At 44.8% G+C, this 25122-nt stretch overlaps 2 protein-coding genes across 2 annotated transcripts; one reads left to right on the forward strand and one right to left on the reverse strand.

Moving 5' to 3' along the window:
• Positions 1-47: 47 nt before the first annotated feature.
• On the reverse strand, positions 48-7120 carry FAM228B (family with sequence similarity 228 member B). Its single transcript, XM_065632902.1, has 7 exons — positions 7028-7120; positions 4995-5069; positions 4159-4356; positions 2591-2668; positions 1660-1747; positions 1409-1553; positions 48-84 (listed from the first exon to the last, which is right to left on the reverse strand). The coding sequence occupies exons 1-7, from the start codon at positions 7118-7120 to the stop codon at positions 48-50; spliced, it is 714 nt and encodes a 237-aa protein (XP_065488974.1).
• A 3667-nt stretch (positions 7121-10787) lies between these two features.
• On the forward strand, positions 10788-24494 carry TP53I3 (tumor protein p53 inducible protein 3). The gene is made up of 8 exons (XM_065632984.1): positions 10788-10938; positions 12630-12767; positions 13904-14009; positions 19958-20100; positions 20755-21022; positions 22195-22407; positions 23014-23210; positions 23921-24494. Exons 1-8 carry the CDS (start codon positions 10822-10824, stop codon positions 24107-24109), a joined length of 1371 nt encoding a protein of 456 aa, XP_065489056.1. The 5' UTR covers positions 10788-10821; the 3' UTR covers positions 24110-24494.
• The last annotated feature ends 628 nt before the right edge of the window (positions 24495-25122 follow it).

A 25122-nucleotide genomic window follows, 5' to 3' on the forward strand; every position in this document is an offset into this window, starting at 1 on the left:
GATGGCTGTGCCCGCCGCCACAGTCAGCTGGAGGCCAGGTGACATCATCAGCTCTCACCATCTTTGTGGCTGATGACTTTCTGCCTTTAAACAGAAGTAAAAACTGTTACCGGTCCATGCAACACGAAGGCTGCTGTAGCCCTGCACAGCTCCCCACACCAGCTCCTCCCTGTACTGACTCACTCCAGGAAGTGCTTGTCTTTGTGACCAGTTTTCCTTATAGAATGTGCCATTACCTCATAACTGCTCCAAACATGCTGGAGTGAAGCCTTGGGCCAGTAAGAGGCATAAAACCCCAGAGGCTGAGAGCAGGGCTCGTTCAGGAGGACATCAGGCTCCCAGCTCCAGTCCAGTTCACCATTTCTGAGCTCTGCTACGTTTTGAGTCCAACCAGCCTGTAGGCCACCAAAACCCTGGTATGATGCTTGGCCATAGGATGTGACTTTCTGGAGTGGTGTGTAGCTCCCTCAGCACAGGAGGAAGCCTCATGGCTTGAGCCAGGCCACACATCATACCAGAAAGTTCAAACAAAGGACATTGGCTGAGCAAATGTGAGGAAAGGCCAAGAGAGCTGGGACAGTTCAGAAGGCTCAGGGGGATCTCATCAGTGTGTACAAATAGCTGAAGGGAGGATGCAAAGAGGACAGAGCCAGTTGTGCCCAGTGCCAGGACCAGAGGCCATGGCCACAAACTGAGACAAAGGCGGTTCCCTCTGAGCGTAAGGAAACACTTGTCTACTGTGAAGGTGACTGAGCACCAGTACAGGTTGCCCAGAGAGGTGGCTGAGTCTCCATCTTTGGAGAGACTCAAAAGCCATGTGGACATTGTCCTGGGCAGCTGGCTCTGGGTGGCCCTGCTTGAGCAGGGGGTTGGACAAGGTGACCTCCAGAGGTCCCTGCCAACCTCAACCATTCTGTGCTCTAAGCTATAATCATCACCTCACTCTTTCCCTAAAATCTAGAAACTAGTAGGAAAAACAAAACAAAACAACCCCCAAAAAAACAAAACACAGAAAACCAAACCAAAACCAAACAAAAAACCCCACAAGTATGAACACTAAATCCTTTCAGATCTTCCAGTAAAGCACCCAGGAGACATTCCATGGCCTGACCTGCAGGTCCGGCTGACAGGCTGCATGCAGAAAATGTGGGAAGCTCCGCAACAAAAAGCCACTTTATTTCAAGGCTCAGCTTGACCATCAATTAAGAACACACCCTGCTGCCCACTCCACACCTGAGGGCTTTCCCTCCACCAACTCCTTTCTCAGGAGAAGTACACAATTTATTGCTTTAGCAGAATTTACCATGCAATTTAAGTTTTAGCAAATACTCTGCTATGCAGCCAAGCAGGAGAGGCCTCACGCACTGTAGCTGTCGTGCTGCCTCTCAGTAAACACATGAGCTCTTACCTGTTAGTTTTGTAGACCTCACTAGCAATATAGAGGTGTGGTATCTTCAGCCATGCAATTGAATCCATATGTTGACGGCTCAAAGGAAGCAGTGGCGGTTCTGCTTTACTGAGTTCATTCACCTCTCTGGTAGAACATGGTCTGCCTAGTGGGGAAGTCGCAAGTGCTTTGTGTGAGCATCTACTGTCGCAAGCAAGGCTTCCCCCCCTCAGTATGAAACACTTCCAAGGGATCCCGATGGTTTAACATACCTGTCTCACACTGCTTGATAACACCTGTCTCAATAAACTTTCTTTGAATGCCTTGTAACAGAGGATCCTGTAAAGCTGGTATTGAAACCTGTGACGAGACATTTCATGCTTATGCACCAACACAAGCATTTTGTCAGAATCTCAAAAGACCAAAGCCAGAGATGAATACCAAGGTACCGTTGCTTAGCAGGGGAGGAGCATCAACCTCATTTTTTATTAATAAACACATGAGGCACAGACTTTAGCAGCCCAAGAAATAGAGCATCTCAGTTCCTCAGGCAGGCCACAACATATTCAACAACTATGCCACAAATTTAGACCACACACATGAGATCTGATCTCCTGGAGGCAGCTGAACTTGATGAAGCATCATCTGAATCAATGATCAACGAAGTATCAGCTCAGTCCCCACAGCTGCTGAGGGCTCCCAGCATCCAGAAGGGATTCAGAGAATTTAGAGAATTGCACTTCATGGACTTGTGTCCAAGTCCTACCTAACTCTTCTATTAGGTCTTTGGGTGCATTTAGGTGAGCTTTTATAAAGATCATGTGAACTGTCAGATTATTTCCTTCTGCAGAGCACACACCCAGCTTGCCTGGGAACTCACCAACCCTTGTTAGGACACTTCTCGCCCTGTCACAATGAATGTGAGATGAAGAATACAAACCTCCTCCCTGCCATTGCTACTGTGCCTCCAAATCTAGGCTTAGGATGGATCCAAACCATGTCTCCAGCAAAAACCATTTTCAAACACTCTTGGGCTTAAATGCAGTAGGGGCTGGGACCCATATTTACTCAGTTAATAAAACGAGAATGTGCTGCTCTACACCAGCCCCATAGCAACATGTCAGTAACGCACTCTGCTTCCTCTCTAACCATCAACTGGTCAAAAAGTGCTCTTAAACCTCACAGCATCAATAACCATCACACCTTCCAGCAGTCTGTGTGTGTCTTCAGGAAGAATGGATCGTACTCGGATGGGTCATAAGCTTCCAAAGCCACAAAACCCTGTGGGAGAAGCAGGTACCAGGTCAGGTCTCAGAAGCTGTTGGTGATAAAACAGTGAGAGAGCAGCAAGACCAGATATTACACAGCCAGGTGTGGTATGAGGAGATCTGGGGAACAGGACTAGGAGAAGACTAATCGCAGGGAAGAGAGCAAGAGAAAATGGATAAAAAGGAGGGAAGCGGGGGGGAAATGCACAGCCAGAAATCAGTATATTAACCAAACCACAGAAGTGTCTTAAGTTCTGCAAAATGTATCATAAGATGCCACAATTAATGCAAACTTATGCAAATTAATTGTCCTGATACTCCAAAGGGCTTCAGCCTGATTTTCAGACATGCTGATGATAGAGCTGACACCACAGAGCAAGGGGAAAAGGTGGAGGCTGATCACTGGTGCCGTGCTTGTTCAGGGAGAAGGACACGTCCCAGTACACCAGCCATTGCTTCTGGAGGACACCCAGCAAAGTCCTGACCTAACACAGAAGCTTGCAAGATGGACAGATGCAGACCCAGATATGGGCAGTACACCCAACATATCCTGAATCTCGAGACTTCAGCTCTTTGTCATCACGTGCAGTTTAAACGCATGGGTCTTTCACATCAGACCTTTGAAAAAAAATCATTTGCTCTCATTAAAACACCACCACTCCCATGACATTTTCATTTCTGGATGGGAAGCTCATTTACAGTCTCATAACTCCACTGTGCAGTTGTTTCCACTGACAACAAAGGCCTGCTCTATATAAAATACTATTATACTTGTGGCAGATGATGTAACTGCTCTTATCACTCTACATATCCATTCCTGAGATGCAGAAAGTTGAGTCATGGAATCTGATACTCAACAGTGGTGTGAAATTCAGAGCAAAAATCAAGAAAACCAACAAGTATTTCCTACAGTGACTGCAATTTTTATGAGTATTGAAATGCACGGAACTACAGAATCAATTAGTTGGGTCTATTTACCTGCATGCAGACTTAAGAAAATTGTTTGTTTCACCCTGTTCCCACCTTTTTTTCTTTTATAAAGCTTGATCAGTAGCATCCAAGGCCAAAAAGTCATTTCACTCATCCTCTGTTAACATCCTGCAGTGCTGCTCTAGCTGAACTCCTGAGACGTGAGAGTGTGGTCCACTCCCTGGTCACAGACTCAGCCTTTGGTTTCAGCTGACAGAGCTCAAGGGTCTCCCTCTAAACAGTCTGGCTCACAGAGGGAAACCCACCACAATATGGTGTTTCACCATATTCAGACCCCAGCAGGTGCTCACTGCACCAACCAATGCTGTTGTTCATATCTGATGGTGACCTTAAACAGCTGTAACGATATATGTCACCATTACAGCAGTCCTGGGGAAGAACAAGTTTCAGGTAAGGCATATCTGAACACCAGGCTACTCAACTGAACAGCAAATAACAGCTGAAACCCTGATCTTGCCCACAACCCTCTGTATGCAACCCTCTCCAGGACAGAAATCTAATTCTCATTGATACCTTCTTTTTACAGTAGTTTAAATAGAGAGAGAGTTGTTCATCATTCCTTTTCCGTATTTCCTCGCTTGACTGGCTGTCCATTTTGTCCTCAATTTTCTGCAGCAGTGGCTCTGAAACATCCTCAAGCCATTTCTTGTACAGCATCTCCTTCCTTCTCAGATTTAAAAAATCATTGTGCCTCAAATATCTGTCTAGCTCCTAAGTAAGAAATGAAAAATAAAAATCATACAACCACGTTAAAGATCCCACGGGTGAAACTACACAGCCTGGCTGACCTGATCTGACTGCTCCCTGCTGCAAGGGCCCTGTTTTCCAGCCCTTCTTTCTTCTCCTCTTCCCACCTCTTGTTTCCAAGCTCTCCCTTGCACCAGCTCTGGCATTCCGACTCTAATTTTTGTAAGCCGTAGTGCAAGACTGGCAGAAAATTATTCCCTTTGTCTCACCATGTTAGTGAGCTGAAATCACTTCAGAGTGGGCGTCTGATAAGTACCAGATTGTGCAACACAGGCAGGAGGAGAAGAACCTTCTCCCTGCAGCACTGATAATCTGCTCAGCCATTCCACCCATTATTTGCAGGCCCATTGTCACCATCTAGTCACATCCACCGAACAAAAGTTAGATGAAAACAGGCAGGTAAATCAAAGACAGATTGATTCCTAAGCTCATATTTAGTGTTACCACTTCAGTCCTACCCTGAGGAGGGCAAGAACTTGTAATGCTAAATTTAGTTTTCCAAGAATACAAACCATTGACATTTTCTCACGAATAACTGAGAGAAAAAACACTGACACGCGGGAAAGCACACAGCAAATGAAAGAAGAGACGCCACTTCTTACCCTCACAAAATAATGTTCTCTGTCCAAGATGCACTGAACAGAAGCAATGATGTCTTGACTTTCATCAGGTGCTGCCTAACAAAACATTAAAGGAACCACATGAAGTAAAAGCAGGACTTAGAGTAGGAGAGATGAAGTATCAGGTTTACAGCCAGATACCCCCTCTGACAGTAACTGTCTGTCTTCATCTCCATGAGCCATGGACAGTACATTTTATTTCAAAGAACAAAATGATTCACAAATTATTCCAGAACGTTTGTCAGCTCTGAAAACATTTGTCAGAGTTATCAAATTCCACCCCCTGACTTTCACTTCTTTCCTTTGTGCCTTTTTCAATTACATAAAAGTCACTTTCAAACGACCGCTACGTTCCACCACAGGGCTGGTTGCATTTCAGTGGTTTTTAAAGTCAGTTCTACCAGATGGAGCTTATGCTGAAGCACTAACTCTGAGCTCCAGCCAGGAAATTCCATCTTCTCTATTGTACGTGCACCAGTATATTTGGATCAATTTATACCACAGAGAAAGCAGAACCACAGAGACAAAATGCCCTTTACATGAATTTAAATCTCTATTTATTTCAGATTCACTTGAGACATGCTGCTTCCAGGAAACATGTATTCACGAAACTACTTAGGTAGAGGGGACGAAAATAAAAGTGATTTCTGCACAGATACTGACTTCCACATTCTTCAGCGAGATCTTTCAGCTACGAAAAATAATTTGGTTTTCAATTACTTTTGGCAACATCTAGTTAAAAGAACCTACAAAGACTCTCCCAATCAGGTATTCGTACAACATAACTTTTTTTTTTTTGGTACAGGACAACTTTTAAGCATTTACTCTCTCCAACCCAGCACTTCAGTGATACTATCTGACCCCAACTGTAGATTCAAATCTCTTACCATTGATTCAAGGTGAAGTCTGTAATCTACATTTTTATTTGTTTCATTTCATATTCCATGCTCTCATGCACTGACAGACTCATCTGCCTGGATATTCCTGCCTCCTCATGGAAGTTCTTTCCTGTCTTTTTTGGCTGAAAGAGCCAGAAACCACAGGAAAGCACACGCTCGCAGGGACCTCTGGAGGTCGCCTGGTCCCACTGCCTGCTCGACGAACAGTGAACCTCCTAGATAAAATTACTCAGGGCCTCACCCACACAAGTTTCGAAAATTTCCTTCCTCAAATCTGCAACCTCACGTCCTTCACTCCACCTGCTTCTATAAAAGAAAAATCCTCACTTCTGTCATGTAACCCGGGACAAACCGAAGCAAGGAAAAAAAGCCAATGTAATGCACGTGGTATCGAGGACTTTCCTTCCCTCCTGTACAACTTTGCAAGCTTTCTCTCCTTTCACCAGACACAAGGAAAACTAAAGGATTCGCAGTAGAATAGGTCACAACCTCCCAATCCTCTCCTGTATTATTTCAGCCCCTGTAAGACAGCTTCCAAAACCAGAAACACACACCAGCCTGAGCATTGTGGCAGGCTAGTGGGCTGTTCCTCTTAACATGATTTCCTGCCTTCTCTGTACAGAGGGGATAAAAGACACAGAGTAAGATAGGGACTTACAATGAGGACACTACTACGTGATTTGGAAAGCAGGTACCCTTCCTCCCTCCATCTTGAAATTAAGATTTTTTTGTCTACATGTGCCCCACAGCTTCTGGTATTCTCTGTGCGAAATCCCCTGCTCTGCAAACGATCTCCCCTTTTTCCAGACAGCCCAAGTCCACTAATCTTCAAGGAACGCTGTAAAGCATCTCCCACCTCGTGGTCTCTGAGGAGCTGGGGAAGGACTCACACAGTTTATTCTTCATCCTGCAGTGACTGGTTAAAGGAGGCTGTGCACTGTATTACCGACACGGATAAATAACAGCAAATGCACCTTGATTAGTGCTGAACTCATTTCTGATATAAAATAAACAGGCGAACAGTGAGGACTGAAGAACATCTGGATACCTGAGGTGCTACAAACTGGGCATTAGACAAGGCAACACACTTTCCTGTGAGCAACACATCCTACCTACCTGCAGAGGTGCCCCAGGCTCCTGCTTCAGACCATCTTTTGCAGATTTCCTTCCACTCAAAACAGTTTTGTTCTTCTGAGATAGGAATGCCATAAATCCCTGGACAAGCTTAAGATGAGGAAAATACATATTTTTATAGTTTCTAAGTTTACAACACAAACAAAAAACCCCACTAGCCTCTTTTCCACCCGTTTTCACTAAATAGTATTAGGACTCCATCTTCATCCTACAAAGAAGGACTGAGCCTTTCTGTGAGCACACAGCAAAGTAGATGTTTGCTCTCACCACAGAGGATTTGGATCCAGGAGAGATAAAACAGGAAAAAAACCAAAAAACGTGCCTGTGGTAGCAATCTGCCTTAAAGAAACCACATGTGGTAAAGTCTCTAGCTGCAGATTTTTTTCCCCAATCTTAACAACTAAAGTTGACGCTGAATCTTAATCCTTTCTTTTTCTGTTTTGTTTGGACTCTCGCTATGAGATCCCAACTCTTCATGACTGGTGAAGGCAGGGCCCACTAATATGAAACACCAGCTCTTTTGCAGGTCTTAAAACTAAATGTTTAACCATGTCTTGGGACAGAAACACAGCAAAGGATTTTGAAAGTCTGAAGAGATAAAACAAGATCAACATTGTGAACAGGCTGGCTGTTCTGTATTGGGGCATTTGCTCTATTATGATCAAACCTGAGAATAACACTGCCTTAAAGGTCTTGCTAGATATAGAATAATAGAATCATTTTGGTTGAAAAAGAGCCTCTACATCATCAAGACCAACCATAACCTAACTCTGGCACTAATCCATGTCCCTGAGAACCTCATCTACGTGTCTTTTAAACAGCTCCAGGGATGGTGACTCCACCACTGCCCTGGGCAGCCTGTTCCATTGCTTCATAACCCTTTCTGTGAATAAATTTTTCCTAATATCCCATCTAAACCTCCCCTGGTGCGACTTGAGGCCACTTCCTTCTGTCCTATCACTTGTTACTCGGGAGAAGAGACCAACCCCCTCCATGCTACAACCTCCTTTCAGGTAGTTGTAGATAGCGAGAAGGTCTCCCCTCAGCCTCCTTTTCTCCATGTACCTGCATCCTGCTTTGCTATCAGCAGTATAGCTTTGTATCACTGGTTTTTCTTGCTTCCCAAGTCCTGTTCAGTAAAGCAGAACATCCTCCCCAAAACATCCATCTGCTAAAATTCACACCCAATCTCCACCCAAACACAAGTCTTTGCAGCAGTCTGGAGAAGACAGATTTCAATCACTTCTGTGACAAAAGGTAAGAATCCTCACACATGCCCCAGTCCTCTCAAAAGCCCCTTTCTGACTAAAGCCCTTATGCGGGCCGTGCCTGTAGGCTCACATGTCACCATCTCCTCAGCAAACATGGATGTCACCCTTCGCAAGCACAGCAGCTGCCTTTACTGGTGACTTGGTCCCTCCTGATCCTCTCAAGCGCCCGGACAGAGCATGAGGAGAAAACCGCAGCACAGGACAACCCCACAGTTCACACTGTGTGTCTGAGGACGTTGTCCAGTCTCTTCTTGAACACTGTAAGGCTTGGGGCCGGGACACCTCCCTGGGGAGCCTGCTCCAGTGTCCAGCACCCTCTGGGGGAAGAACCTTTTCCTCATGTCCAACCTGACCCTCCCCTGGCACATCTTCCTGCCGTTCCCTCGGGTTCTGTCACTGGTCACCAGAGAGAAGAGCTCAGCCCTGCCCCTCCTGCTCCCCTTGTGAGGAAGCTGTGGCCGCCATGAGCTCTCCCCTCAGTCTCCTCCAGGCTGAACAAACCAGGTGACTTTAGCCGCTCCTCATACGGCATCCCCTCCAAACCCTTCACCAACTTCACAGCCCTCTTCTGGACACTCTCCAGTAACTTTATATCCTTTTTATCCTGTGTCGCCCAGCCCTGCACACAGCGCTCGAGGTGAGGTCGCACCAGTGCAGAGCAGAGCGGGACAATAACAGATAAACTGCAGACGTCCAGAGAGCCCACAGGCCTGGCCCGTCCACCTCGGAGGCACCGGTGAGAGGGAAAGGCCTCCAGGCCCGCAGGGGCCCAGCGTGTCCCGCACCTGCCCGGCGCTGCGGCGGGTCTCACAGGCCCGAGGGCAGGCGGGGGCAGCAGCAGAGCCCCGCGCTCCCCCGGGCCGACACGCCTCCGTGCCGGGGGCCGCTCACCGGTTCGAGCGAGGCTCCGAAACACGCCGGAGGAGCCGAGAAGTGACTGCGGTGGACGCCGTACCACGACGAAGCCCAGCTGAGGGGAGGATGGCGGCGCCCACCGCCTCAGAGCTCACACGTTCTCTCACACCGCCGCTCAGTGTCCTTCCGCCCGAGAAAATAGTCCCTCCCTCGCCACACCCAGCCTCTCGGGAAGAGAAAGGGCCGCCCGTGGGGACAGCGATTCGGCTCCCCGACTGCAGGGCCACCACACACTGGCAGCCTCCCGGGCAGAAGCGGGACAGAGGAACGGTCGGACCCCTCCGCGCCCGGCCGTCCAGCGTCCCTCGCTGCCACGGCAACCCGAACTGGGCACCCTCCGCCGCGCTCCGTCAGCGTGGGTAAAGCCTTCCACCAATCAGAAAGGGCGCGCCTGGTGAACGAGCCAATCAGGAACGAGGGCAGCCAGCCTCCGGGGCAGGTGAGAGGCAGCGCCGCCACCAGCGGCAAGCCCGAAAGGAAGAGAAGCGCCGAGCCGCGCCGCGCCGAGCCGAGCCGCGCCGAGCCGAGCCCTCTCCGCCATCCATGAGGTAGAGACAGAGAAACTACAACTCCCAGCATCCCCCAGCGCATGGCTCCCTGAGCGAGGCATGCCGGGAGTAGTAGTTCGGGACCCGGACGCGCGGCGCGCAGGCGCAGTCGGGCTCCCTGGGGTGCCGGTTGCCATGGAGACGCCTCAGGGGGCGCCGTGGCCGCGGCCTGACAGGCCTGATAGCTTTATCTAGTTGCAATATTAATGTCATTTCCAACGCCCTCGTGTAAAACAAACCCCTCTGGATGACGTAGCAATAAAGCTGCGAGGTTTATCCAGAGTTAGTTTACTAAATTCTACTATAAGATTCCGTATGTTATCGTGTAATACTGACTTTGTTAAACCAAAGCAGAAATTTAAATCTGATGTATGATACGGCTGCACCCTAGTGATAACGAAATCCTGCTTTCCTACTAATTCATTATGATTTGAACACAATGGCACGAACAGAATCCTATTGGCAATTCTCTGAAGATTTAATCAGCATCTAACTTTTCTTCTTGCTGCTTATGCAGACAATCAGAAACATCATCACGTGCAAGAAATGTGAGATTTATTCCCAAGCAGCACTTCAGTAGTGACGCGCTGACCCGAGGTCTAACAATAATCGTGTTAATCCTGATCGTTTAAGAAAATAATTTTTGTTTTGGGTTAAGCTTGGCCTAGAAACCACCCTCAGCCCCCTGTTTCTGCTCTGATCTGCTGGTTGTAGCAAGTTTTATCTGATTTCTTAGTGTTTTCACCCTGGATTATTTCCTCAGTGAGTGGAAAATTAAATGCCAGGGAAAAAAAGAACCCTGAAATACTTAGACTATAAAAATGTAATTGGACTTTATGGCCTCTCTGGTAAAGGTGTTTGTCTTCCTGCTGGTCTGTTCTTCTGCTGTCTTGTTTTTAGGGTTTTTACTTTATTTTGCTTATCTGTGTTACTTCTTCCAAAACTCCTAAATACCACTTGGAGGAAGATCTGGTTTCCAACATAAAAGGGAAGGGGGAATGAACATTTAAACATCTATTTCTTTTTACAGAACAGAAGGAGAATGAACGAACTTCAGGCTTTGCTGAATGATGCTCTTCTCAGAACAAAGCATGTGGAAAACGCAGCTATCATCGACATAAAGCAACAAAAAGTCTGTGCATCAACCTCTGGCTTTACTGTAAGAGACCAAAGAGCGTCCTGGGAAGTGACAGCAGAGGCAGAAATGCCAGGAATCCAGAGCACAAAGTAGTGATAATGGCAGGGAGTGCTGTGCTCCGCTAAATACACTTATTTATTTCAGCCTTGGAGCCTGAGGTACATGGGTACAGCCCCGCTGCTTTGTTGAGAGACTTAACTGGTGAAACTGATTGCTGATTTCTCATCTTTGATTTTTGGAAGAAAGATGCCATTTAACTGGCATTTTCAAGGAGCCCTTTTTTAACCACTTTTAACCACTTTGCGCAATGATTCCACCAGTAAAGCAGAGATGTAGGTAGGTCCATTCTCCAGCACCGAGACCTGCTGGTGTGGAATGACCCCAGCACAGAGCAGCTGTTCCAGGTTGTCCCTGGGGAGTGGTCCTGGCCATTCGCATTTTGCAAACTGTGACTGGGAATTCTTGGGGAAACTGCTTGCTGGCCCAGGACAACTCTACCTGGACTGTTCTGACAGAACCCAGAACTGCTCCCTGGCACCTTAAATTTTCTGGTATAGATGTGGCTTATCTGTTTTCATTCTCCATCAGCTGATAAACACAGGAGAATAACAGCACTTCTCGTCGTATCATAGAATCATAGAATAATTTTGGTTGGAAGAGACCCTCAGGATCATTGAGTCCAACCATAACCTTACTCTACCACTAAATATATCATATTACATGGCAAACTGATGTGCGTGCCCTGGCACAGTCTGTGAACTCTCTAGGAGTTCAAAAATGCTCCCCACACCACAGCTGTGTTGGAAGGTACCACTTCCTCTCCTAACCGCCATGAGACCAGCTCTCAGACATTTCCAGGTAGTTTTTCCATGGGTGCACATTGCCGCCCTTGGGATGCTCAGAAAAATGTGTTCAGAAGATGAAGTTCTGGTTAAGACAGAACCCTGTCTTAACCCTGCCCATCCCTGAGGACAGATTCTCAGCAGAGAGAGTCATCAGTCCACTAGGTAATACTGACATCATCTTTAATATGTAAATGATGCTTAATATAAACCATAGCTTTTAGAGATGCCAGACTGCTGGTTCTTCAGCAAGGTGAGTTGCAGGCAGAGGTCCAGAGCAAAGTCCTCAACCAGTATAAATTATCACCAGCTCCACTGACTTGAAGGAATTTCGGGCCAGAAGGGGTCATTGGATCATCTCATCCAACCAGCTGGATATAAATCTGCCAAACCAGTGACCCAGTTACACGTATGCTGAGCCCAAGAGCTCATTGACATGAACAGATTTGTGACTTGTGTGCGCTGCTCCGCTGGGGTGTGATGATCTGGTCTCCTGGAATTGCTAAAGTTACACTAAGAATATATGAAATTGGCATCCTTAGGTGAGCTCTGTGCAAGCCTGGGGATGGCTGCATCCTACCCTATGTTGCTTTTCAGCAGGAGGGTCCAGTTGCCACTGGGCTCATTGCTGACCTAGAGAAGTGTCACTGAGTAATGGGACTACACAGTAACCACAGACTAAGCAGATTGTTTCAAATGAGACTGGAAATATAGTGGACTGTTCAGAAACTAGTATCAAGGCCAGGCAGAGGGGTTTTTTTTCCAGTGTAATTTTAAGTGAGCTATCAAAGACAGCAGGAGAGTGGAAAGCAGTTCATCATTGCAAAGAGGTACGGTTTTGGTCCATAATACTGTGCTGTACTAACACAGGTGCCACCAGACGATGCTTTAAACCTTATCTACGCTTTCCACCAGAACTTACTGCAAGTTAGAAGGGGAGGACTCTTCTTCAAGGAGAAGTGCTATAAATGTGTCCGTGCAGATAAGCATTCCATCTATCTTCAAAATGTAAGTTGACAAGAGCTGTGTCTGTCCTGAGAAATCTGGACGCTTCCTACTTCCTTCCCTTGCTGCCTGGTTATATGAATACTGTAACACAAGCAGAAAGACTTCACATGGCCTTTCCTTTCCTTTTTCCTTTCCTTTCCTCTCTCTCCATATCTCCTTTCCAGCAGGTATGGAATGAAATAGATGCAGAATACAAAAAGGTGTCAGCTGTATAATACAAATTTCATAGGTAACACCATCCATCTCTCTAACACTACCTGCAGAGCCTGTCATATTCTCCTTTGAATCAGTTTGTCTCCCTAATGCGGCAAAAAACTATCACTTCATTTTTTTGTTGGGTTGGTTTCTTGCCACATTAATGAATTAATTGGTTAATGGGAGGGCCTGGCAAGTCCACAGGCCAGAATAAAGTAGTGGGAGCAGGTAACTGGAGAAGGGAGAAGAGACACAGGTGAGCAGGCCCTGGTTCAACAGCTGACCCATCTTGTGGGACTCCAGCCTCAGTAATTCACCCATGAAATTCAGAAACAGAACCGAGGACATGCTCAGGATCGCAGAATTTTGTTACTACTGCTGAGTCACACAATCTGAAGTCAATACATCCAACTGGTTGTTACTGAGGTCTTCTCAATTCTTCCCCTCCCCAGTAAATCCAACTTGCAGAACAGGCTGAGCAGCTCTTAAATTTGGAACCCAATTCAGGAAAATACAGCACTTTGTAATGTCTTTTTCCATTCCTTATTACTGTTTGGGGAGGCAGGGCTCATAAAACACTGGGCATGCTTTCATGTAAATACTAGTTATTTGCATTTATCAATGCGTTTGCATGTGACATTGAGCACTAGGATAACATTCCTTCCAAATGCTGTGCAACAACACATTAATCAATGGAAACGAGAATAGACAATATAATAAAAGCATCTGACTGAGCTGCTGTAATAGCCAACAGTCTTCAGAATGTGCAGTCACTGTTTGTCTGCGTCCTGACTTAGACTTTGAGACAGTATTTGCCTTTTTTCACCAAGAAAACAGGTAGATTGGCAAAGAAAATACTTGTAATTGGCCCGAATCGTAAGGTGATATCTATACCTCTGTACTTTTTCAAACCTTGTAACCTGCTTTTCCATCTTATCTAGCCAGACAGAGGACTGATAGTTGTGAAGACAAAGACTTTCATCCTGGTTGCTACTTACAAAGGGGACATGTATCCCAGTGTCTGCGTGGAAGCTGTGGAGAAACTGGGTAAGAGAAACGCCTGTATCTATGTGCCTGAGTGCTGGTGTCTCCTGGATTAGCTCCACCCTTGTCAATAGCTTAAAAAATTAATCTGATGAACTACCAAATCCTGAAAATCTGAACACAGATACGCTTATGGCTCCACAGCTAAACCCTCTCCAGATATCACCTCCCACTATGCTCCAAAGCCTCTATGTGAGTATGAACAGGTTGCCAAACCCCCTTTCCCGGGCCATTCTCGCACACGTTTTCTGCAGTTACCCTTCAATAAAATGGGACCTGGCAGTCACATTTTCTTGACCTCATCTGCCTGATGCTGAGGTCTTAAGCACACTTTTGTAGAGCATCAGCTTTGATACTCTGCTTTACGGTCCAATTCTTCAATGACACATGAGCCAGAAAGCCTAGTCTCTAGAAGAAACCTTGAGTCTTTTTTCCTGCATGTGAATCTTGAGACATCACGAAGGTAATTTCCTCATCTCACAGTAAGAAAGCACCTCTTCTCTAACACATTTGCCCATTTCCTTCCCTCTCCTGCCCAAGTTTCCTTTGTGTGAGTACTCTTAAGTTCCTCTCTCTTAGGCTCAGTGTTTTAAAAACTTAGTGTTAACATCTCTTTATACCCCGCTAGGGAATATTACAAACCCCAGCCCTTTGCAGATCAGCTGCAGAATCCTGATTGCACGTCAAACGTAGCTTTCCTTTTGTGTGAGGTGTTGGCAAGGATTAACCACTCTTCACTGTCCTTGCTCTGGGAGATAAATAACAGAGTTATACATCTTATTGATGTAATACATGGCTGACTCCATATCAAGGATACGATCATTTTATCGCATCATCCAAATGGATAAAATGCACAAGAGCAAATTCCCAGAATAGCTCTGATTTCCACCATAGAGGTAATTCTAAGGAGTTTCTAAGGAATCTCAAGGGTATTTCTAAGGAGTATTTTGTAGAGCAATAAGGTCCAACTTAACCTATGGATATGCCCCTCCCCTGTCACTAAACAGGAATTAAATTGTAGGCCCACTGTGCTCCTAGCTTTTGTTCCTTGTTTAGATGCCTAAAAGTAAGTGGAATTAATTTGTGGTTTGGGGCATAAGCTGTTTAGTCTGGAGAGAGCTATAAGACTCTCACTAAAAAAATTTACATCAGACCTTTTTCAAAAGGCTTTTGTAATTCAAAAAGCTACAATCAAGAACAGGATTTTAGAGGCTATAATGCAGGTTTTAAAACAAACTTGCCTGCTGGACCCTCAGAAGCCTGGTTGTTGGCTGGTGCATCTGTGCTTGGCCTCCACTGCAGCCTCTCTGCTTCTTCACACTCTGTGTAACCAGATCATATCTGACTGCAGACAGGCCAGGAGAAGAGGGAAGTGGATTGCCCATGGTTTTTGGATCTTTCCTATATTCATTTCAGTCTCAACTAGCAGAGCAACCCCAGGCTGCTTTATGTTATGTTCTGCTTTCTGTTGTTCTTGGCCATTGTTGAGCACAAAACCATCGTACCAGCACCACGCTGCCTAGAGAGCTGTGATTTTCTTGTGCTCCAGATATGATTCTGCCTCATCCCTGTTTGTATTTAGGAGCTGTGATGGCTCTGTTAGAGATTAAGTATTATAGGTCTTGTCACTGATGTGTATGGCCAGCACAATAACAATTACATGAATTTTGGGGGACATTTATGTGCTGGGCTATGAACTGAGGAACAAAGAGATCTCCCGTCCGGGTAACATTTGACATAAGGTCAGGACAAAGAATTTCAAGCAGTAACCTCAAGGATGTCCAGTGGATTAAGTCTACTGAGAGAATCAATACGAGATTTTCATTACTGAGACAAAACAGGTATGAAATACCACCGAACCAGAATGGTCCTGACAGGTCAGGAATCTTTTCAAGTGATTGCTTCCATCTAGGGCAGCATTAATGAGATTTACTAAATCTAAGAACTGGGCCTTAGATTTCCAGGTAACTTCGGACTAGCTCCGTCGTAGTCTTTTTCTGCCATACTACCAGTGCAGCTCAAGCAAATCCAAAAGGTGCCATTGTGTTATTTAACCCCAAGTCTGTCCCACTGGCTCAGAAATAAATTCAGAAGCCATTTCAGAGTTGATACCAGCTTCTTTGCTGCCAGGGGATGAAGGCAGAAAGTGTAAAATATGGAGATTGCAAAAAATTCCAACACTTGCAAAATCCTATAACAATTAGCACACAAGTTATTTGGTCTTGCAAACAGTCACATTATCCTTATTTGGCCACTGTTCCTGAGTAGTCTGAGGTCTAAGTGTTTCCAGGGCCACCTATGCAGCAGTTTTGACAATTTGTATTTTCTGAAGTTTTTTTATTCTTTTTTCTTTCTTTCTTTCTTTCTTTTTTTATTCTTGCTGTTCTGGATGGTTTCTTTGCAAAAAGAAAATGGAAGTTTCTCTTCACATGTTACGAGAGATTTCTGAAAATGATTTAAAGTCCTCAAGTGTTTATTCTTTAAAACAAGTAATACCTAATGAATACGGGTGTTAGTATTTTTAATTTTCAGCTAGAAATACAGCTGTATTCTTTCAAGTACAGTGTAGTCTGAGGTGGATTTGAACTTGAAAAAAAGCATCTCCATTACAGCAATTCTGTATATGATTTTAATCTTGTGGTTTTGTTTGTTCATTTGTTTGTTGTTTGGGGTTGTGTTTGCTTGATTGATTGATTTCCTTGTGTTATTATATTGTAGCGGACTTCTTTAGAGAGGAAGGTCGCTGAATCAGCAGAAAATTTGAACTTCATCAACCTCAGAAGGACCACTCAGAAGGAAATACATTAGTTTGAAGGATTATCCAGTTTAAACAAGAAACTACTGCTTTAAAACATTCCAGCTGTTTTTTCAAGACCACTCGAGGGCTCTCTGCTCATAAGAGGACTACCCCATGTATCTATTATTTAAGTTTCTTAACTGAATAGAAAGCAATGTCTTCAAGATTTAGTGTAAGATGTTTTGCTTAATCTTTTTTATGTTGTCTTTTAGCCTGTTTTCAGATAAGAAAATTATTAGTCTCTCTAAGCAAAGGAACTTCTCTCACAGAAGTTACATGTAGCATCACAGACCCAAGAGACAAGGGAAATTGTTACATTAACAGATTTTCAGATTGTCCTTTACATCTTTCAATACTACAAATAAAACACATTTTTTTAACACATCAATTTGCATTGTCATTGACTGCTATGGAAAGTTATTTTAAATTGTAGTGGATTGCAAAGTTCTGTGAGGACTAGGGAGGAGGGACAACATTACTACCAGGCTTGAATCAGACTGTGTGTACTGTGAGACATCAAAGAATCCACATTTGAATGAAGTCATTGCTGTACAGGGGCAGCTGAGGTTCTGCCTACATCACCAGGTGAAGAGCGGTCTCAAGAAAGCCAGACTCCATGATCTTTTCATCTGCAGAAAAAAATAAATCATTAGCTCTTTGGGTCATATGAGAACAAAAGAATTTTTAGCTATATTTTGTTCTAAAGTAGTTTAGTTTCAAAGAAGAGTTTAAAAGCCTGAATCCAAAAAATCTCAAAATCATTAGGAAAAAAAATCCACAGAACCCCGCACATGGACAGACATCTGATTTATCATTTTTAAATACTCTGAAGTGTCAGTTCTATTCCTTGACAACTCTCAAATACCCAAGAGCTGGTGACTAGGACATGGCAAAAGGCATGATCTGATCCTTCTCCCTCTGGGGGATACTGTAAAACTCAACAAGAGTGAGACCAGGCAGCTAAAATATCAGGTAGAAATGCACCGGGCTGACAGGCGTGAACCTGTAAACTTCGGACATTGACTTTTACAGGAACGAGAGCACAACGAAGCCTCCTCGGTGGATATACAGCGTAAGGACTGTCACAGCTCATGTGCTCTTAATGCAATTTAGGTAAATCTGGTCCGTGCTGCTCAGAGTTCAGCGATCAAAGCAGCAGTTCACTGCTCTGCCCCAGAACAAACAAACCCGCACGCATCCAGCGAGTTCGCACAGCAAAGGCATCAGCGCAAACCTCCCCATTTGCTGGGGGGAGCGGCGGATCTTGACCTCAGCGCCGAAGGGGAAAGCAGATTTATGGCTCAATCTGCAGAATCAACTCGATCCGCAGGTAGAAATAACAGTGAGATGTACTAATATTTCTGATTCTACTCGTGTCTTTTCCTCCAAAGTGAAACACAACCTTGTCCTGTTCCACCCCTTGACGTGCTGGGGAATGGCTGAGAGCAAGGGCACAGCTGGGAGAGCAGGAACTGGGATCAGACCCTGATCCCGGGGACAAACTGGGTTTGTTCCGGTGCAGAGAACGTCCTCCCTTCTTTACAGGAAAACAGTGAGTCACCACTTGTGCTCGGAACCACATAACTTCTTTAAATTGTTATTTTGGGTCACTGCTGTGGGATCTGACAGTTTGAAGTTGTTGCATTTAGTTGGAAATTTGGGTTTTCAACTCGTGTGGTTTTCCGTGCATTTGAAAGCAATGTAGGTATTCGGATTTTCAGTATATTTTTTAAAAAATATTTCTGTGGGTCTGCTTTTAGCAACAAAGAAAAGCATTTATAAAAATGCAGGCTAGTGAACTGTGTTGGAGAAGGCATAAAAGCTTATTTAGTGTCTTATTTTTAATTGACTAAATTTGGACAGATTAGAAGAGCAGAAGCATCTGTCATGGGGTGGTATCTGGTGGACTTCCCATTTTTGTGTTAATACAGACAAATTTTGTGGGCCTGGATTAAATGGTTCCACTGAAAAGAACAAATAGACAGCCAGCCTCAGCAAGAAAAGCCTTTAGGTTACATTTTACACAAACAATTGGAAGCGTTTATTCACTGCAAAATAGCCATAGAGCACCACCCCGTGGAGATTTACATTCTGGGGATTTCAAGGTGTTTATCATTCCACATTTGCAGTCTTACAGCTAATAATAAAATACGTATTTAGCTTTTTCCATGCAGATATCACAAAGCAAGTGTTTTTTACAGGGGGCATGGTGGTCTGGCACACAATGGCGTTTACCTGAAGAGGCTCTGGCATGCAGCCCACCCTGCACACATTTTCAAGTGGCATCCCTAAACTGCATTCAGTATAGTACCAGCTCTCGGGAAAATACACGGTTGTTCCTGTTGGGATTCTCTCTTCTTCTCATTTCCTTCCAGCCAGCACACGAGGGGCAGAGGGAAGGCTGCTCCAGTTTTGATTTTGCCACGAGGGAGGAGGTTTGATATCCCAGCACATCTCAACAACTGTTGGTGCCAAAAAGCAAGGAACGCAGGAACAGCGACTTAGGAGTTACTTGAAAGACTCCGGCAGCAGCAGAATTGGGCACACAGGAATCACTTGCTCTGGCAAGGGAAATAAACAGGAATTAAAAGAATAATTTGTTATATTTCATTCGCCATTGTGCCTTTGTGTATCTTCAAGTTGCCATCTATGGGCTGAATCATAAGGCAGCACTTACATGGTTTTCGATGTGTCAAATAAAGGCTCTTTCTGCTGAGGGTTTTAAAATCCCATTTGTGTCTCCTATTTTAAGAGCCTGTGTCCTTTAGTCAGGTGAGCACTGGGGCCCTAATCGTGCAGGAACTCGCGAGTAAAGGATTTTATTTTGACCTTTTACAGTTCAGGTGGATGGGAGGTCAGTGCTGCTGGATCCACACATGACTTTGTGCAGGGTTAGGGCCTATAACTTAACGCAATGTGATCTTTGTGCTTTGTCAAATGGCTTTTGCAATGATGTATCTCAATTTTAATGTATTTCACTGCATTATAACTCCTCAGCTTTCTCTGGCAGCCCTTCCCCTCTTCTACCTTCAAACTGTGTTCCAGTTTGTGTTGTCCTTCTGCAGAGTGGACTCTGTGGAGCTGTGGTTACTGCTTACTGAGATTTTCCAGCTGCCTGCATTCACGCTGGGTTTTGTTTTGGTTTGGTTTTCAGATAAAATGTTGGCAGCCTATTTCGATTGCCCAGGAGGCCCAGAAAATCTCTATGTGAAAGAAGTGATAAAACCACATCCAGGAGAAGGAGAAGTTCTTGTGAAGGTCTCTGCCAGCGCTCTGAATAGGGCTGATTTACTCCAGGTATGTTAAGCTGATTTATGCACCCGAAAACAACACTTAATTTTTCAAGCCCCTGTCTGAAGTCTTGACAAATCTGAAGAGTTAAAGGAGATTGGACCTAGCGAGCATTTGGATGGGAGAGTTCATAGGGCTGAAAGAAGAGGTGTCTGTTGATTCAGCAGGTAAATATTTTAATCTGAGTCACTGCAATGCTGGCGTGGCGTGGAAAGGCAGTGGCCTTTCAAGAAAATATATAAAACCAAAAACCTCTGGTCTTTCTAGATGCTTAGACCATTTTCTGGGCATTTGAGATAAACATGAGGTGTTCTACTGGCTCAATTCCAGTGTGGAAAAATCACTTCCAAATTGTTAAGTCTGAGCTGCTTTAATTTGAGCTGAAAGCCACGCTCTGCAACTGGAGGTCATAATACCTCCCCAGCACGGATTGGCCTGCACAAAGGGCACTCACTAGAAATTGAATTTGCACACAGAGTTTTAAGTATAAAACATAATTAGGAAACAAGAAGTGTTGCCAGAGGATAGAAGATCCTCAAATTACTGCAACATCTGCACAGTGTGAAATCAGGATTAAATAAATAGGAACTTATTGTAGGTCATTACAGTCATTGACATGTGGCTTTTCCTCCTTTGCCCTCTTTTTTTCTTTTGTTTTAGAGGAGAGGGAAATATCCTCCCCCCAAAGAAGCAAGTGATATTTTAGGCTTAGAAGCAGCTGGGAGTGTGGTTGGGCTCGGACCCGGCTGCAAGGGCCAGTGGAAGATCGGCGATGCAGTGATGGCTTTGCTCTCCGGCGGTGGCCAGGCAGAATATGTCGCAGCACCCGAAGGCCACCTGATGCCAGTTCCCAGGGGTATGACATTTATTCAGGCTGCAGCCATCCCCGAAGCCTGGCTAACAGCCTTCCAGTTGCTGCATTTTGTAGGTGAGAGGTGTATTTGCGAATCTATCTCACCAAAACTGCTCGTCTTCCTTTCTGCTATGAAGTCCTCTCTTTGTTGCCTCCATCTGAATGCTGTTGGCCTTTGAGGAGCTCTTTCTCTGTCACCGGTCCAAATCCGGTATGCCAGACCCAAATCCCGAAATATTGACCACACCTCCCCAGTCACAACTTAGTCTGCCATTGCATATTTACAAGGAAGGATATGGGAAGATGGTCAGTTTTCTTTTAGTCTATATTTCTCAGCTTGACTGGCAATTTCCATTCAGCCTAAACCCTGAAATAACGTACGTGTTCTCCAAACAACTGAAAATGCATCCTACTTCTAAAGATTTGGCTTTGCAGCAGGCGTGAGCATATCAGGAACTTTCCCACTGTCTGGATCTACAGTAGACAATACTTTCTTGTACCTTGTTTCACAGAGACATGAATTGTTGGTAAAATCCCCTCTGAGCTGATTTAAAACAGACATAAGCTCACACTCTTAATTCTAAAAATGTGCTACAGAGGCACTAACATTAGCATTTGCCAGGGTTTTCCTCAGTTGACAAATATCCTTCTTCTACTCTCTTCAGCAGTAGCATCTAAAAGCTTCTCTAAAGAACAGGAGCTACGAACAAGTAACTTTTCTCACTGAAGTTACTGCACCACTGTTGCTTCCTGGGGATCTGTAGTCAATAAGGACCATGTTTCTGGGTGCCTCAATTCCAGTAGCAATCAGTGGAACACAAATATGTTTAGGGCAACTGGTAGATGGCAAAATGATAGGTAGAACTGGTCCTGAACATTACCCAGCACTTCTGGCATTTCTCTGTTGCCAAGTGTCTGATTTCTCAGTATGAACATCCTCTGAGTGTGTTTTTGGTTGGTATAAAAATGCTGACTGCACTCCCCGAAGCAGCTTGGTCACGGGTGCCCAGAACTGGACAGAGCCAAGCTCAAGTCACCCCACTGAAGTCAGTAAAATAGAGTCTGGTCATTACATTGTGAGCTGTGTTAGTTCTGGATTTATTTCTTTTATGGAGGATACGGAGATGTAAACAAAGCCCACTCAAGGGCATCTCTTTCAGCTTCCTCTTCAGGATTTTCCACCCCGATCATGTTTTAATTCGAAGGCGATGCCAAAAAGGTGACGCTTCCCTTATGTCCTCCTTCAGGTAAAGTACAGGAGGGCGAGCGAGTGTTGATCCACGCTGGAGCGAGCGGAGTTGGCCTGGCGGCTGTTCAGCTGGTGAGGCTGGCAAAAGCGATTCCCATCGTGACAGCAGGGACTCAAGAGAAACTGAAAGCAACAGCGAATGCCGGAGCAGCTGCAGGGTTCAACTACAAGAACGAAGATTTTAGTGAAAAGGTCTTGGCGTTCACCCAAGGTGAGAATCTCCATGTGAAAGACACTGTCAGAGTTGGAGTGTGTACCTCCTAATGTGTATGTACATATACACAGTTTTAACTGTCACCTTAGTCGGTGAAGAAAGCAATGACCCTGTTAGCACAACCTGACATCTTGTCCAGCCCCAAAATCTATTTTTCCTTAGTTTAATTATGCTTGTTTTCTGCATGGTTTGTTTTCTTTGGCTTTACATTCATTTGGGGCATAAATATTGTGCCTGTGTTATTGGTGCCTCCACAAAGAACCATGAGACCAAACCCTCATACTTGGCTTTCTAAGCGTTCGAATATGGGAACAAAACTTAGTTCTCTTACTGTTAGAAAGAAATAGTTTTGCTAAGCATTTGGGATGGTTTACGATGGAGTCTGCATCTGGATATCTACAATGATTTTTTTTTTTTGGTGCCTGATTCTGGAATTCCTGACAAATCATTTTGGCAATTCTTAATTTCAGTAGAAATATTTAAATAAGAATTGCAGGATTGATCCTGTACGTATAAAACCCACAGTTTTAGTTTTGCCTGAAACGATCCTGCCTTTAACACAGCTCAACTACCTTGCTGCAATCTTTTCTGTCTCTGTGTGAGGTTCCGGAGTAGATCTGATTTTAGATTGCGTTGGTGGCTCATACTGGGAGAAGAATCTCAACTGTCTGAGCACTGACGGCCGGTGGATTGTTTATGGACTGCTGAGTGGAGGTGAAGTACATGGAGATTTGTTTGCCAGGCTGCTTTCCAAAAGAGTGAGCATCCATACAAGTCTGTTGCGATCACGAGACAAAGAGGTAAGTAACAGCCATCAGCAGTGTATACACTTTGATCTTAAAATTAATGATAGTTTTGAGAGCCTTGATAGCAGTGTGAAAGCAGAATCTAACACACTCTTACCAAAAAAGCACCACCTTGAAGTGTTACTACATCCTTTGGAAAATATTGCAAAATTAAGATATCGTTTCCCTTTTCTATTTTTCTCGAATGCCTGCGTTTTAGAACTACTGAATCAGAGGAATGATACCCAAAACTCAAGCGATCAGGCAACTTGATCAAGTTGGAGTGGGGTGGGGAAGAAAAACCACTATTAGATTGTTTTTCAAAGTAGACACTGAGGCCCTTTGAATGTCCAGAAGTTACCAAGGGAAACTCACTCTATGTGGAAAATTCTCAGATATTGCAGTAAAAGACAGCAGTGCAGACTCCCAGGATAGATTCTGTCCATGGTTTAATACATACTGTTCTCAATAACTTTGTCAGTTTAACGGTTCTGCACTGAGCTTATACCACTTGTTTTGGACAATTTCATTCCATTAAAATCTAATTAATCTAAAAGTTTTATTTTTGTTTGTAGTTTACACCTGTTTACATGTCTGTCTCACTATAAGAATGTCAGAAAGTGTCTCTTTGAGAAATGTGCATATTGTGTATGCTGTGCTAAGAGATACCTCTGTGAATGAAATGATTGCAAATAATCTTCCAAATGCTTTCATGTTTTGTTCAGTATAAGGAACGGCTGGTGAAAGCCTTCACAGAAGAGGTGCTGCCGCATTTTTCTGAAGGAACCTCCCCTCCTCTCCAACCATTTGTCGACAGCGTTTACTCTCTGCACGAGATCGCAGAGGCACACAGGGTCATGGAAGAAAACAAGAATATTGGCAAAATTGTCATTGAAATGCCTGCTTCATCTTAAAGAAAGACCTACTGGTGTGGTTGATTGAGGGACGGAATTGTTAGCGGTGTTTGACAAGCAGAGAATCTGCCTATTCTTCTTCCAAATCCGGAATGATTTATTGTGGGAGGATGCCAAAAATGAGGGGTACAGCAAAGCCTTACAGGGCGTGTTAATCATAGAATGATTTTGGTTGGAAGAGACCTGTAACATCATTGAGTCCAACCATAACCCAACTCTGGCACTAAACCATGTCCCCAAGAACCTCATCTCCACATCGTTTAAACCCCTCCAGGGATGGTGACTCCACCACTTCCCCGGGCAGCCTGTTCCAATGCCTGACAACCCTTTCTGTGAGGAAATGTCTCCTAATATCCAATCTGAACCTCCCCTGGTGCAACCTGACGCCGTTTTCTCTTGTCCTAATAAAAAGGTTCACGTTGCAGCTCTCGCACTGTGTCTTGAAAACATAAACAAAACGCTGCCCAGTGCTCCTCCGTGCAGGAGAAAACTGCTGGGCACCGACTGCCAGTCCTGGCTCCTGGTCCCATTCCCGCTCTCCAGAGCTCCTGCCACCCCAGCCTGACAGGAACCACAGAATCACAGAATCACAGAATGTTAGGGATTGAAAGGGACCTCGAAAGATCATCCAGTCCAATCCCCCCACCGGAGCAGGAACACCCAGATGAGGTTACACAGGAAGGTGTCCAGGCGGGTTGGAATGTCTCCAGAGAAGGAGACTCCACAACCTCCCTGGGCAGCCTGGTCCAGTGTCTGTCACCCTGACAGAAGAGAAGTTTCTTCTCATATTTAAGTGGAACCTCTTGTGTTCCAGTTTGAACCCATTGCCCCTTGTCCTATCATTGGTTGTCACCGAGAAGAGCCTGGCTCCATCCTCGTGACACTCACCCTTTATATATTTATAAACATTAATGAGGTCACCCCTCAGTCTCCTCTTCTCCAAGCTGAAGAGCCCCAGCTCCTCAGCCTTTCCTCACACGGGAGATGCTCCACTCCCTTCAGCATCTTCATTG

This window comes from Caloenas nicobarica, chromosome 3 (genome assembly GCF_036013445.1).
Source record: "Caloenas nicobarica isolate bCalNic1 chromosome 3, bCalNic1.hap1, whole genome shotgun sequence".
NCBI lineage: Eukaryota > Metazoa > Chordata > Aves > Columbiformes > Columbidae > Caloenas > Caloenas nicobarica.

Bases quoted from the DNA above. Each gene is read 5' to 3' on its own strand.
- FAM228B (XM_065632902.1), bottom strand. From the start codon at position 7,120: ATGGCATTCCTATCTCAGAAGAACAAAACTGTTTTGAGTGGAAGGAAA. The intron at 1,748-2,590 runs GTGTGATGGTTA...GTCTCGTCACAG, and splicing joins CACACACAGACTGCTGGAAG to GTTTCAATACCAGCTTTACA. The intron at 1,554-1,659 runs GTATGTTAAACC...CTTCCCCACTAG, and splicing joins TATCAAGCAGTGTGAGACAG to GCAGACCATGTTCTACCAGA.
- TP53I3 (XM_065632984.1), top strand. From the start codon at position 10,822: ATGAACGAACTTCAGGCTTTGCTGAATGATGCTCTTCTCAGAACAAAG. The intron at 21,023-22,194 runs GTGAGAGGTGTA...GTCCTCCTTCAG, and splicing joins CCAGTTGCTGCATTTTGTAG to GTAAAGTACAGGAGGGCGAG. The intron at 23,211-23,920 runs GTAAGTAACAGC...TGTTTTGTTCAG, and splicing joins TGCGATCACGAGACAAAGAG to TATAAGGAACGGCTGGTGAA.